The sequence below is a fragment of the Mesoplodon mirus genome (assembly GCF_964341445.2).
Source record: "Mesoplodon mirus genome assembly, chromosome: 8".
Classification (NCBI taxonomy): Eukaryota; Metazoa; Chordata; class Mammalia; order Artiodactyla; family Ziphiidae; genus Mesoplodon; species Mesoplodon mirus.
In genome coordinates this window covers 35768888-35783988 of record NC_138984.1, presented here as the reverse complement: position 1 = coordinate 35783988, position 15101 = coordinate 35768888, and the positions used below count along the sequence as shown (strand labels likewise).

At 43.0% G+C, this 15101-nt stretch overlaps 1 protein-coding gene across 6 annotated transcripts in view; it reads left to right on the top strand.

Moving 5' to 3' along the window:
• The window catches only part of SPATS2L (spermatogenesis associated serine rich 2 like), a 176684-nt gene extending 162716 nt beyond the window's left edge, over nucleotides 1–13968 (top strand). For all 6 annotated transcript variants that reach the window (XM_082630130.1, XM_082630134.1, XM_082630131.1 and 3 more), the window contains 4 exons: nucleotides 4075–4184; nucleotides 7079–7181; nucleotides 9830–10050; nucleotides 13070–13968. In XM_082630130.1, the coding sequence (XP_082486256.1) occupies nucleotides 4075–4184; nucleotides 7079–7181; nucleotides 9830–10050; nucleotides 13070–13465 (830 nt within the window). In that variant the 3' untranslated portion in view covers nucleotides 13466–13968. The remainder of the gene's footprint in view (nucleotides 1–4074; nucleotides 4185–7078; nucleotides 7182–9829; nucleotides 10051–13069) is intronic.
• The last annotated feature ends 1133 nt before the right edge of the window (nucleotides 13969–15101 follow it).

The window sequence follows — 15101 nt, the reverse complement described above, 5'->3', positions numbered from 1 at the left end:
TATGCAGCCTCTCTCAGGTGACACACCTATGTCAACTGTAAGTCTTCTCCATCGATAGAAAGAACCATTGAATTTCTCCCCACAAAGTGCTGAACTGTCTTTACAACCACCATTTTGAGCTTCCTTATCTATGGTCTCAAGAGTATTTTCCACGTTTTCCATTTCCTGCACATGATATAAACCATATTTCCCCAATTATAATATAAGCTCCTATATCCCTCATGGCACCTAACACAAAGCTGAGAAGACTGTGGGTACTTCATTGTATTTCTTAAAAGAATTATTGTAATTAATTCAGTATCTACAGGCTGTGAGATTCAATATTAGTGAACGTGAATATAATTGCAACAAGAGGGAGGTATATTCTAGATAAATATATCTCACTTTAATAATAGTATTTGTGGGCTGCCCTAATGGTGCAGTGGTTAAGAATCCACCTGCCAATGCAGGGGGACATGGTTGGAGCCCTGGTCTGGGAAGATCCCACATGCCGCGGAGCAACTAAGTCTGTGTGCCACAACTACTGAGCCTGCGCTCCAGAGCCCGGGAGCCACAACTACTGAGCCTGTGCGCCACAACTACTGAGCCTGTGCTCTAGAGCCCGTGCACCACAACTACTGAGCCCACGTGCCACAACTACTGAAGCCCATGCACCTAGAGCCCGTGCTCCACAATGAGAGAAGCCACCACGATGAGAAGCCCACACACTGCAAGGAAGAGTAGTGCCTGCTCATCGCAACTAGAGAAGGCCCACGTGCAGCAACGAAGACCCAGTGCAGCCAAAAATAAGATAAATATATAAATTTATTTTTTTTAATTAAAAAAATAATAGTATTTGTAGTTAGGGCTTTTTAGGGTACTATTCTAAACAATTCATATAGGTTATTTCATTCAGTTCCACAATAACCCTGTGAGGGGTATATGATTATTACATTTTACAGATGAAGAAAGTAAGGATGCTGTCGTGCTATGATCTCAAACTCTGCCTGCCCAGGGAATTGGAGGCCTAGACAGGTGTGTTCTCAGAGTGTCAAATTTACTAGAGATGGGAAGAAAACATGACTTTATATTAACAGGAACATAGATCTATTATGAAGTAAAACGCAAAATTCACAAGAATTTTTAAGGAATTAAAAGGATTTCAAAGAACCTTTGTGCTTGAAGCTACTTGGGCCCCAGCTCCTGGCCCCCCACCCCCCAGGATTTCAAGTATACCCTCTGCTAAGACACATTATTCGAGAAGCCCTAAAATTTTCCATGGTTCAAGTAATAAGAGCAAGCTTCTAATGTGTTCCAGAAACTTGAAGGAAATTATAAATCCTACTGAGCGAATGGATTTCAGCATACCAGATACTGTTTATAAAACTACATAAATAATACTAATCGAGTGTTGAATGCAGTAAAATCTAAAGCCATATGGGACTGTCTCCCTCTACAAATTTCCAAAAGGATGGTGCTTTCAAAACATACTTATTATTCTATTTTAAATTATAGGATCAATGAATTTTAGGAACTGATCTGTTTCAGTCTTGCTTTCTGTTTCTGTGATTGATGCTTTTGAGGTGAAAATGTTGGCTTCCCCCCAGAGAATATTGGCTTTGGATCTCAAGTTTTAGGACTTTTTCATAATGAAAGTCTTTGAAATGTTAATGAGACTATATGTAAAACTCATCCCAACACTTGCTGATGCAAAGTATTCATTCCCATGCACATTTGCATGAGTGTAACTCAGAATTTATTGGTGATCTTGCACCTGCATTTCTATTTTAGGGCCCATTTATATCTATTTCTACAAAATCTTTTGTTTGCTATGAATGCCCAAGTTCTACTTAATCAAAAAGAACAATTACCCCTAATTGTCACCAGTCCCACAAATGATCTGTTAAGAAAAGTCAGATCTGTTTATCCATGTAGTCACTCAGGGTCTGTTGACCCCTTTACTAGCTGCTCATCAAAGCTGGGCCCTCAGCATTCTTATTTATCTTACTTTGCAAGAGGAAAGTACCTCATTTCATCTTCCTACTCAAGAATCATTTTCTTATTCTCCAGGCTTTAGTCCCATCCACATGTTGAATTATAATGGGAAATAAATAATCAATCAAAGGTATGAGTCCTAGATATTCTCAAGTGGCCCCTGTAGAAAAGGAACTTCTGCCTTTCTTTGCATATTCCTTTTAAGTAATGCATTGATTCATTCTTTGCATATTCATTTTAAGTAATGCACTGATCCATTCGTTGGAATCCTTCATTCAGCAAACATATTGGGCACCCACTGTGTACCAGGCCCTAGGTATCCTGGACACAAAGAACTAAATGTGCAGTTTTTGCCAGGACTAGAGATGCCTGCTCTAGCCAGAAGTAACAATATTTTAAGAGCAACCAGAAATCCAGCTTTTGAATGGAATCACTTAACTTTCAAGTGTGGGTGATTTATTTGTAAAAGTAATGTGTGGACCAAACAAAATATATGTACCCTGTCACTGAAAGTGATAGCTGGCTACCTTTTTGTGACCTCTGGTCTGACTGGGTAACCTGGGACATCACTCAGTAATACATTTTCTATGTTCAGATGAAAATTCCTTTCACTCCCATCATCAGGACAAGTTTTTCACTAGCTTCTCTGTACTCTGAAATGCTACCAGGCACAATTCAGTCTCTTCCCAGCTACCTGGAATTGTAAATGGGAGGCAGGGGGCGTCCCGGTAAATAATCAAAGCATGATTAGAGTAGTTTGGCAGATGGTTAGGCTTTATGAGTTATAGATTAGTTATTTTATTGACATCTCAACATTGGTATCAGCATAAAAAGATATTTCTCATCCTGTCTGAGGAATGGATTATGGTTTGCAGGAAATCTTAACTTTTGATTGATTCTGAACTTCTTTTGGGGCTTTTGAAGCAACTATTTTTGACATTTATAAATTAAGAACTCTTAAAATCAGAAAGCACCTTGTTTGGGCATTGTGCTGTGAATCTGGGCATTGTGCTGTGAATCTGGTCTAATAAAGCAGTTGACCCTTGTTCAGCCAAGAATGGAATGTGAATTCCATGTGCATATCGTATTAGTTAGGTGGACTTTTCTTTTGTTATCACTCAAAATCTTTGTCCAAAAGAAATGAAGACAATTCATATGTGACTGGAATGAGAGAACTACAAATCTTCTCTATTATAAAATCAAACTTCTTGTTTAAATCTCACCCAATGTATTTGTATTCATTGCCTTTGAGCTCCATGGTCTTTTGGGAAACACACACACACACACACACACAGACAATTAACCTGTGGGCTCCTACATCTACTTGAACCTTTAGTAGTTCATCTGACAGGTGTGTGAAATGTGATGCCGAGAATTCCCTTGTGACTTCGCTGCATGTGCAGATGCTGAAGAGTGCACATGAATTCAGCTTAAGCAAGCTTTGACTCACCCTTGAAATTTTTCCATTGTGGACACTTATAACAAAAACTCTGGTTTGCAACTTCTCTCTGGTTGCAAAATGGAAACATATCTGCAGAGTAGCAAAAGCAGAGGCATTTTTTAGCTCACAAAAAGCTAATAAAGGAAAACTTTTAGGTCAACTTTCAATAACACAGCTAGTTGCCCTAAATGAATATGTGTTAAAGTTCAGAGGGTCTGATGTTGCTAGAATTTAATAGTACAGCACCTACAGAATAATGGTTTTTGCTTAGTGGACTCACTGTCTTTGCATTATCATTCAGATAGGATTTTAATTTTTTTTTTTTCTTCTTGGAGATAGTTGTTCTGAGTAATGCACAAATCTGAAAGTCCAAACTAAGTAAGTGAGATCAGATGCCAGTGGGGAAAATGAAGAAGATTGTGGGTGTACAGTGAATCAGAAAGGACCGTGTTTGGTTTGGGGCTTGGTGAATAAAGACATAAGGAAATGAGTGGTTGGTGATGAGCACCAAGGGCCAACCCAGCTTAGTGACCAACTCAGAAAACAGCCATGGCCCAACAAAGCGATCAGTCTGAGGAGAGAGAACCGATCCAAGAAATCAGGTCGTTGAATATGTTTACATCTTTGGCCTTAATGTATTATTCCTTCTTATCTGGCAGTGGAAATCCTGACTGCTCGTCAAAAGAAAGCAGAAGAACTAAAGAGACTTACTGATCTAGCCAGTCAGATGGCAGAGATGCAGCTGGCCGAACTCAGGGCAGAAATTAAGGTCAGTTCTAAAATATCACAGCCTGAACCCTGAGCCAGAGTTCTGATCCCCATTATGTCTGTTCTGCATCCATAGAGTGCTGCTCTCTGAAGATGTAACATCAGACACCCAGCTGTCTTTCACAGGGTTGAAATCGAGAATACAGAAGGGTTAAAGAACCACCTTATCACTATATTTATTTATGTATACTATGTGTTGAAGGGCTATATCATTACAGAGGAGAGGTACAAGCTATTTTTTTAGCCAGTGGAACTGACCCAAATAAAATGTATTCGACCATAACTTATAGCTGGGAAGGGGAACATTATTTTCACCATATGTAATTTATGCATATGTATATAAACACACACACATGTGAACACACACTAAGTATGAACTTAGTATAACAGTAAGGATTCTAAAGAATGTACAATATGTGGAGACTTCTTTCCTATATCCTTTTCTAGCTTACTTGCCCTTTTATTAAGAATACCACCCACAAATACGTATTTAGTGGATTTCTTCAGTTGCACGCAACAGAAGCTGATCCTGGCTAACCTTAAGAACAAGTAGAATTGGAAAGGATATGAGGGTAGCTCACCAAAGCAGAGTGTGCTCTGAAGACTCCAGATTATAACTGGGCAGAAATGTTGGCAGTAGTAATTACCAGACACTCTTCAGGGCACCATCAGAGTGAGTGACCTCCAGCTGTCATCACCCCTTGGGCCGCCCCACTGGATTCAAATCCCAAACAGAGAGATTCTGATTGGCCTCCACTTGGGTCACATCCACCATTTGGCCAAGAGAGGTCTTGATTGAAAGACCCACCAACGCTGTGAATCTTGGAAACTGCATTGGGGTACAGTTACCAGAAGGAGAAATTGTTACCAGAAAGGCAAAAACAAGTATCTACAACAAAATAGGAAGTTACACTTTATAAATTTTCCCTTATCCTCATTTTCCCCAATACAGTAAACATACACACATGCACACGCACTCCAGCTTCTGACCGACTTTTAGGGAACTAGTGTACTTTGAAGTCATATTTGTTGCCAGCTTTATAAGTAGGATTGTCTGCTCATCCCAGCATAACCACTGGTTGGGTATGGTAGAAAGTGGCAAGTGACTTTGGTCCCATCCATCCTGGTTAGGCATAAAAGAGCGCCCCATGGGGATGAGGATTTCCCCTGAAGGTTCTGAGAAGTTCTATAGGTCTTTCCCTTCTCACCTGCTCTCCTGGTCTTTGTTTCCTCCAACCCAGTCAATTGCAGTGGCCTCCTGACTAGTCTTTCTGCATCCACTGTCTCCCTCCAGCCTGGTCATTCACGTTGAGACCAGAGTTATTAGAGGAGGTCTGGTCTCCCCCACTATGGTCTCCTCTTCCCTTCAAAATAAAATCCACCACTGGACTCCAGTATATATTTATTATGGCTAGTGCTAATTAGTTTCAGTAGAACAAAACCCTTCGTCTTGTGGACACAGATGCACTTCTAATGTCACAGATGTTCCCTGGTCCCAAAGGAGATTAGAATGGAGAATGGGGCTGGTTGGCAGAACCCATCTTGATACCCAGAAGAACATCCTGGAAAGCAAAACAAACAAACACACACTTGTTTTGATAACTATGAAGTTGCCAGCTTCCTGGTCAACTGAAATCCACTCATCTTCCAGGTTTCACTTCTACCTATCAAAACCCCACTCACTGTAAAATGGTTGATAGCACAGGCTTTGGAGTGCAACAGTCCTGCTCTTGCAACCTTGGATAAATTATATATTCTCTTAGCTTCTTAGAACCTCGATTCCCCCTTTGTAAATTACAGTTAATAATAGTACTGGGCTTCCCTGGTGGCGCAGTGGTTGAGAGTCCACCTGCCGATGCAGGGGACACGGGTTCGTGCCCCGGTCCGGGAAGATCCCACATGCCGCGGAGCGGCTGGGCCCGTGAGCCATGGCCGCTGAGCCTGCGCATCCAGAGCCTGTGCTCCACAACGGGAGAGGCCACAACGGTGACAGGCCCGTGTACCGCAAAAAAAAAAAAAAAAAAAAAAAATGATAGTACTGATTTCATAATAATGTGATCAGCTGAAAATGAGATTAACTGTTAAGAATTTGGCCCATGTCTGGTAAGTGTTCAATATTTTTTTAATGTTCCAGCTCAAGTGCTTCCTCTTACATAACTCTTTACCCATTCCCCTCAGTAGGAAATAATTTCTTCCTCTTTCATATTCTTAAAGCACCTACTACATTCTACGTTACATTGTATTTTGTGGTATCTGTCTCTCTTGCCATGTGGTAAACTCCCTGGTAGATCACAGAGGGACTGACTCATAGTTATTTCTGTATTGCTCACTCTGTCATCTACACATAGATCTTAATTTTAAATGAACTGAAGAGTAATCTCTTTCCCACTTCCTTTAACAGCACTTGAAATTCTACATTTCAAGATAATGGTTTCTAGTTATCGATATTGAAGGCTTTTTGGACTTCCTGGCACCCTATTAAAATGGAGACGGACGTCTAGGAAGGATGACATGCTTTCTCATGAGGGGTGATACCTTAGGAGGCCATTGGCCAGATTAGGAAGACTGCCAGAAGGCAATCCCGTAACTTACAATAGGACAGGAAGTGCTAGAAGGAGGGCGTGGGGTGCTAAAAGGTTTAAGTAGATGAGTCCAGACACACATTTTGCCTGTACAGACAGGACCCACACGTGTTTCCCAGAAGAAGGAGGTGATCGTGCTCCAGGCAGGTCAAAACCAAGCCTGCTTTAACAGAGCCTCCCAGTGACAGAGCTGGCATGCTTCCCCACCTGGGGATGCTTTCACGTCATCAGTGGTGGCGGGAGACCAGAGAATGGATCTGCAGCATGCCTCAGTCATTTCTGTAATCATGGGGCTCCTGTCTCTTCCCTACAGCACTTTGTCAGCGAGCGTAAATATGATGAAGAGCTTGGGAAAGCTGCCCGGTTCTCCTGTGACATTGAACAGCTAAAGGCTCAAATCATGCTCTGTGGAGAAAGTGAGTTTTGCATACTTGCTAAATAATTCTGTGTGCATATAAGCCTGGTGCTATTTGGAGTTGATATCAGAAATGTCAGGTGTGCGGTCCCCCACGGGGCTAAAGTGAGGTCTAAAGAGATTTAATGATCTAAGGTCATGACACAAGTCGCTAAAAATGTCAAGATCCGAACTTCGAGTCTTCAAATGCCACTGCCCATCAGTAAATCCCCAGGATTTATTAAGCGGAACAGAACAGGTCATCTAGTTTATACCTTTCGCAAACTTTTCTTAAGCACTGCCAGATCAACTGCCTCTCTGATTTCAAACAGCCTGGTTCTATAGAGACCTGTTACAGGGAGAGGGAGTCTCCCTAACGAGTCTGAGAACAATGGGCTACTGTCGTGAAGGGCCCAGCTGTCGTGTGTGTGCGTGTGTGTCTGTGTGTGTGTCACACACGCTGCTCAGCAGTGCCTGACTGAGCCTCTCCCTTAATTAGAGCAGTTAACATGCAACAAAATTGGCTGATCCTTTTTCCCCTGCTCCAGCCCACCCACCAGGGGAGGTGGGAATTAGCACTAAAGTGGCTTCAAGGACGCCACAAGGAGGAAGGAACAACTGGTGAAGGACATGCAATATCTACAGCCTCGTAGTGAGCTGACAAATTGAGATTTGGCTTCACGTTTTTTTTTCAATGTGGAAATTGCGTTTTTTTCTGAGTATAAAAAATATAAGCTTGACCTAAAAATTACAAACTATATAAAATAGAACATGACATTACTTTTGTGGCTCCATCACACTTTTTATGCACATATAATCTACTGTGTAAATTATATAGTATACTTAATTATACTACATCATTTACTATACTATGCAATATACATATATAGTAAGAGAATTTGTGCTTTTATCATTTCACAATATATGGCTAATATTTCTCCATGTCAATATATTTAACCCATAATTTATTTAAATATAATTGGCACAATCAGTCCCTTGATTGTGGACATTTAGGTTGCTTCCAGTTTTTCACCATTAAAATAACACTGCTGTGAGCATCCTTGCTCACATATCTTTGGCAATTATCCGAATTTTTGACTGCACTTCTTTTAAATTATTATTTTTATACACTCCCTCCCTTATGAATTTATCCCCACTTGCCATTCTCCACCCCCAGATTTTGCCTCACCTCTAAAAAACCAGACGATCTGATTCACAGTTGGAAATTTAACTGCCCATCCTGGTTTCCACTCCAGCCTGATAATGGGCAAGACCCTGATGCCAAGTGACTCTGCCACCATCTGAGGAGGGGAGGGCGGTGCAGCGTCACCTGCTGTCCTCCAGAGCACTCCAGTGCCACCTAGTGGGAGGAACCGTCCCTTACCAAATCCCAGGTGTCCACATTGGAAGCCAGCCTCCCTTGTTGGAGACAAGAGTCCTTGAAAGGCCCTTTTCTTCTCAGCTTTGTTGAGAGCACATGGAAAGCCCACAGCTACTGAACCGGAAATAGTAATGACCCCTATGAAAGTGAATCTAGTTAGCAAAGAGTCACTAAAATCCCCTCATCATGTTTGGACAGTCCCCGACGTGCCATCACACCTTACCTGTAAAATGAAGGGACTAGAGATACCTCCCTGTCCTTTCCACTTCTAATGTTCTGGGATCCCTACTCACACTCCAAATCCTCAGGAAGAATGCTAGGATTAAGTCTGATCCAACACAGGTAGCAGAGAAAATTGCTTTTAAAAACTGGTGACAATTTTTTAAGATTCAGAGGTCTTGCTGTCCAGACCGGCAGTCAAATTCTGGTGAACTATGAGAGGAAAGTCATGATTATATCGTTAAGTTGATTCCCTCTGGCCCTGATTCAGCATAATCACACAGAAACATCCCATCAAAAACCACCCCTTTCAAAACCAGCGGGAAGGGTGATAATAAAAATTGAACAGACCTGTCCGAGCCCTGCCGGGGATCTGTCTGATTAGCCTGTGTGGACTTTAGCATTGGAATTGTTGCAGATTTGCAGTGGGGCTGTAGAAAATGGAGTTGATAAAAGGCCAGATAATGTAACTCTAATGGAATATAGAAGATTCTTTGGGGCATCTTTTGGGCTGGAAGGCCTGGCCGTAAGGTCAGGGGATATATACCACCCCGGGGTGACAAAATTCCTGACACCTGGCATCACCCCATTCTGAAGCTCTCAAAATATTGTGGCTCTGACCAGCCAAGTGTCCGTGTACCTCTAGGTTTTTCTGCATCTCTGCAACACCAACTGGTCTAGGGATATGACAAGATCGGCAAGAACAGGTTTGGTAATGGGGAGCCCAAGAGGCAGCGTACCTTTGTGGACAGGGCTGAGAGGGCACTTCGGGGTTTCATTAGCCCTCTTCCCTCGGTGGTTCTTGACCTAAAGCATAATATTAAAGGTGCTCAGATCTGTCTTGTTTCCTACAAATGTCTCCCAACCTGAATGATGATGCTGTTCAGTCTATTCAGTGATTCTTACAGAAGACATTTGTTGGTCTCCAGGCACCTCGGTGCTTTTTCAAACGATATCTTTCTAAAAAAAAAAAAAAAACTTAATGTTTTTATGAAACTTCTGCCAATTTCTCCATCTCCTAATGGGTTACTGATGCACAGCCCCTAACACCAAGTGCTTTCTTGTTGCAGTTACACATCCAAAGAACAACTATTCCTCAAGAACTCCCTGCAGCTCCCTGCTGCCACTGCTCAACGCTCACGCGACCACCTCTGGGAAACAGAGTAACTTTACCAGAAAATCATCCAATCACAACAAGCCCTCTGAGGGTAAAGCAGCAAACCCCAAAATGGCGAGCAACCTTCCCAGCACCGCTGACAGCTCTCACCAGGCTGTGCCGGCTAATAAGCAGGTAAACTGCTCCAGGGAGGCCACCTTGCCCTGCTTCCAGGAGTCCCGCAGACCCTAATGCGTTGCCTGGGCGAGAAACCACTCGTTTGCAGAGGAAGAAAACAGCCACCACTGGTCACACCCAGGCTCCGCCCACCCCCAGCAGCAGCCCGACCTCCAGAGCCTCCATCTGCCTGTCCGGCCTCCCAGAGCTCCCCTGGTCCATCCGGTCCCCATTTCATAGGCGCTGTCCCCTGTGGAGGAAGTGGTCTTCACACACTTGACAGCATCAGCAAAGAGTCCACCTAAATGAGACGGTGCTTCTCATGCCCTGAGTGCCACCCAGGTCCTCGTAACTGGCCCACATGTGGAAGGGACTCACACAGACATGGGAACAAGATTCAGAACCTGGCCACTGACACCATTAGTGAGAAGAAATCTGGCATGTTTTTTATGATCCTTTAACTCCCATTTATGTCTAGTTTTTCTGTAAGAGGCCAAAGTTAGTTCAAACTGCTCTTTCTTCTCTTGGGCTTTCAGTAAAGAGAATACATTTCAAAATGACATTATTAATTCTTATCTACTATGACCCTTAAAAATAGAAGTATCCAGAGGACAGGCTTCTCTCCTTCTGCTTCTCCACTATATCCTTGAGAAGTGATTTCCTCCTTATCATTAGAGAATGACCAAGAAATGGGATTTGATGATTCAGAAGCTGGGAATGCTATAAAGACGTTTTTCCTGAGCTCTCAGAAAGAGAGCTTGAATAAAGAGACTTTTTTTTTAAGCATTCCAAAATGCTGGTTTTCTAACAAGTGCCCTGTTGGATTTTGTGGTCTTGGTCTTTTAGAATTCTCATTAGTGACTCTGACAGGCATTTCTCTGGCCCCAGATGTCTTCATGAACTTTAAAATAGCACTTGGACAAGGAGTATTTCATACAGTCATAGATTCAAGATCATAATCAAATCTGTTTCACTTGTCTAAATACAGCTTCATAGCTTTTTTTCTTTGCTTATCATTAAACCCCCTGCTAAAATTAAGTCCAAAATTTAGTCTGAATTTCCCTGTCACAATTTTTTTAAAAGTAAAGAGGGCCAGATTAAATGCTGTCCATGTAGATACTTTTTCAGTTCACTGTTTCATCATTTTCAGCAAAGCATTTCAGGCGATGGCCTGTTTAACCTTAAACATATATCTGAGCCTCAGAAGGGCCCTTGTGCTGGGTCCTGTGCTTTAGCGTAAACCCTCATGGCCCTCCCCCAGCCATGGCCCATGGCCCTCCCTACGGAGCGATACCAAGATGTGACTACCCAGAATCTGCACTCTCCCTTCTGGAAAGTGCTTCAAATACTCGAGATCCTGGAATTCTATTCCCGGATAGCCCCAAGCCTACTCTCAGGGTCTATTTGGACTACTTCCCTGGATGCATCACCTTGAGGGCCGAGCTGACCACACTACCAGTTTGCACACCCGTAGGTCCAAAGGGTGATTATTTGTGGAGGTGGAGACGACGCTTAGGTGAGCAGGCTGGAGCGTCCACATTCCTGTGGGCACGGCCCCTCACAATGTGGGATGGAGCTAAAGGTAGGAAGAGAAAATATTCAGACACATGGTATGTGGGCCTCTGCCTATGTACTCTTGCCCTGGGCCCTGAGTTACTAGGGGCGCGTCTGCCCTAAACCAATACCATCCAGTCACAATGCACAAATTAAGAACCTGATATATTTGTAACTCAAAAAATTACACATTTTAGTAATAGAGGTTTGATTTTCAAAAAAAGGTCTGTGTTCATGTAATAACCTGCTTATGAATCTTGTCTGGAGGGAATATGTGAAGTGAGAATGGCTCCACCACTTTCTAACTGTAGACCTTGGGCAAGTCCCTTAAACTCCTTATCTTCATCGATAAAATGAAGTGCATTATAGAAGCTCTCTTAAAAGGTGATGGCAATGACAAATGAGGTGGCACAAGGTCAAGTGCCTCGCTTGGTGCCTGGCACACTTAAGCACTACATACCTGTTGGCTGTTATTGACCTCAAGGAGTTCAGACATCTTTCCCTTGTATGAAGACACACAGGCTGGCTAATCCACTGCTTCCTTTTTACTTATCCATCTATGTTCTTGGTTGCTGATTTGTTGAGCGTTGCCAGTTTTTCAGTCTGATGCTTCAAAATTCATTAGCTGAGAACTGCAAAAAGTTTAGAAAAAGAACTAATTATCTCTTTGAAAATACACATCACCTCTACATCTCACCAAGATCTACCAGAGACACCTCATCCCTGTATTTACCCAAGATAAGATTTCTGAACTATGGTATTTGTTTTTTTTTTTTTTTTTTTTTTTTTTTTTTTTTTTTTTTGCGGTATGCGGGCCTCTCACTGTTGTGGCCTCTCCCGTTGCGGAGCACAGGCTCCGGATGCGCAGGCCCAGCGGCCATGGCTCACAGGCCCAGCCGCTCCGCGGCATATGGGATCCTCCCAGACCGGGGCACGAACCCGTATCCCCTGCATCGGCAGGCGGACTCTCAACCACTGCGCCACCAGGGAGGCCCTATGGTATTTGTTTTGAAATAAAATAGAAAAGCTGCTTCAGAGATGAAAAATGACAAATAGAATTTTATGTTTTTCTTCATATATGTCATGAGAATTCATATACATAGCCTATAGAGAATGTCCTAGAAATGTTTATGGTAGAGAATCATTGTTTCCCTGCCTCTGTGTTACATTTCATTCTGTTTTATTTCAGGCATTCTTTATGGGGTTTATTTGGCCTGGTTCTGGAATTGTCTCTCTTACACTTCTGTAACCTCTTTCAACATCAGTGATTTTATTTTCTTGGAGTTCCATTTACACGACAGTCCGCTGTTCTTTTAAGCTCGAGGATTCTATCAGCTTGACCTCATTTGCATGTTGTCACATTCTTCTGGGGTGTAAAAAAGCTTACCTGTGACTTAGAGATTTGGTTTCCCTGATGTCTACTGATGTCATCTGAGGTTTGTTGGCATCTAATACTTACCTCTTTTTTTTTTTTTTTTGGTAGAATGGGTCTTCTAGCCAAAGACGAAGATTTAATCCGCAGTATCACAACAACAGGCTAAATGGGTCTGCGAAGCCCCAGGGCAGTGGTAACGAAGCTGATCCGATGGGGAAAGGCAACAACCGCCATGAACACAGAAGACAGCCACACAACGGCTTCCGTCCCAAAAACAAAGGCGGCACCAAAAACCAGGAGGCCTCTTTGGGAACCAAGACCCCCGAGGCCGCAGCCCATCCGGAAAAGCCCCGACGAAGGCAGCATGCTGCAGACAACTCGGAGGCCAGGCCTTTCCGGGGAAACGTCTCCAGGGTTTCACAGTGCAATCTCTGCCCCACGAGAATAGAAGTTTCCACAGATGCCGCGGTTCTCTCTGTCCCAGCTGTGACGTTGGTGGCCTGAGCTAGGAGAGGAAAAAAAAAGCCGTTTTCATTCAGTTTCTGTTCCCTGCCCGAGGTGCTGACCCAATTCGCTGCCAAAAGAGAGTCAATCCGAATATCCAAATCCTGTACGGCTGTGTCATCCTCTCTTAATCACTTTTTCTAATTCTAATAATCAGCTCTAGCTTGCTTCATAACTTTCATGGCTTTGCTTGATCTGTTGGCGCTTTTTCTCATCAAGACTTTGCAGCATTTTAGCCAGGCAGTATTTACTCATTTGTTAGGAAAATCAAGATGTGGCTAAAGATCAGAGGCTCAGTAGCAACCTATGTTGTAGCAGTGATGTCAGTCCATTGATCGTCTTTAGAGAGTTAATGTTGAAAACAAAATTCTTATTGATCAGACAAACTTGATCTGCTGAAGACACGTGCGCTTTTCTAGAGTTTAACATCTGGTGTTTTTCTGAAAAATATATATATACATATATTGCTTTATTTGAAACAAATTAAAATATGCTGCATTTGACACCTGGCTTGTTTTTTTTCCTTTTTAATTTATGCTCACTTTATCATCCAGTGTACTAGGTAGCACTTTCAAGAAAACTTTAGAGACTAGAAGTTGTGGCACAGAGCTCTGAACAATACTGTTTCTCTCGGGACAGGTAACCTTTTGGAAAAAAACAATGCCTGACAATGGCCCTGCCAGTTCGTTACACACATATAGATCGATGTGCACCCCGATCGTCTTAGACGAAACCTTGGTTGCAAGTAATATAAACCTTAGCCTCATTTAAACAATAAAGAAAAGGTATTGGTTTAGTGGCTGCAAAGCCCAGTATCAAAGTATGCTTGGGTCCAAATGGATCAGGACTCTAGCTCCTTTCTCCTGGTTATCTCAGCTCTCCCTTTCTCCTTAGGCTGACGTTGTATTCAGAATGGTGGCAAATAGCTGCCTCACTCCTAAGAGTCATGTCCACCCCTACACTGTCCAGAAGAAAAGAGCAGCTCTCCAGGTAGCGTCCACGTGGAGCAAGTGTCTTTCTCAAAAGTCCCAGCGAGGGTCTTGCGTATCATTGGCCCAGACTGCTGGTAGGCTTGTCCCTCAACCAATCAGCAAATGACATGTGCTAATTAGCATAGACTAGAGCCCACCCCCAAGCTGGGTTGTGGCCGGCTGCCCAGAAGCACAGGGGCTGTGTGCAGCAGGGCTCCTGTTATCTGAGGAAGGGAGAGGGGATACCGGGGGCCCACACCCCAAGGAGCCCCAAGTCCCCTGTCTTGGAGGGCAAGGCAGCTCAGTTTGGCCACTGCTTCCATCGAAATTCCATGTGTCCTACAGATGTGTTGGCTTCTTTCAAGTTCAAATGCTTATTTTCAACTCAAAGTTAACATTTTTTCTGGCAGCCCAGGTTCAGTGGTTCTCTTCCACAGAGCAGCCCCGAGCACCTGAGCCTGCACACCACGCAAGCATCCGTTTCTTCTTTCGCCAGGTGCAGGGAGGATGTTTGCTCTCTCTGGAGAGAAACTTCTGAGGTCTCTGGGTGTACCCAGAGATTTAATAGGAATTTTATTTTATTTTATTTTTGAATTTATTTTATTTTTTTATACAGCAGGTTCTTATTAGTTATCTATTTTACACACATCAGTGTATATCTGTCA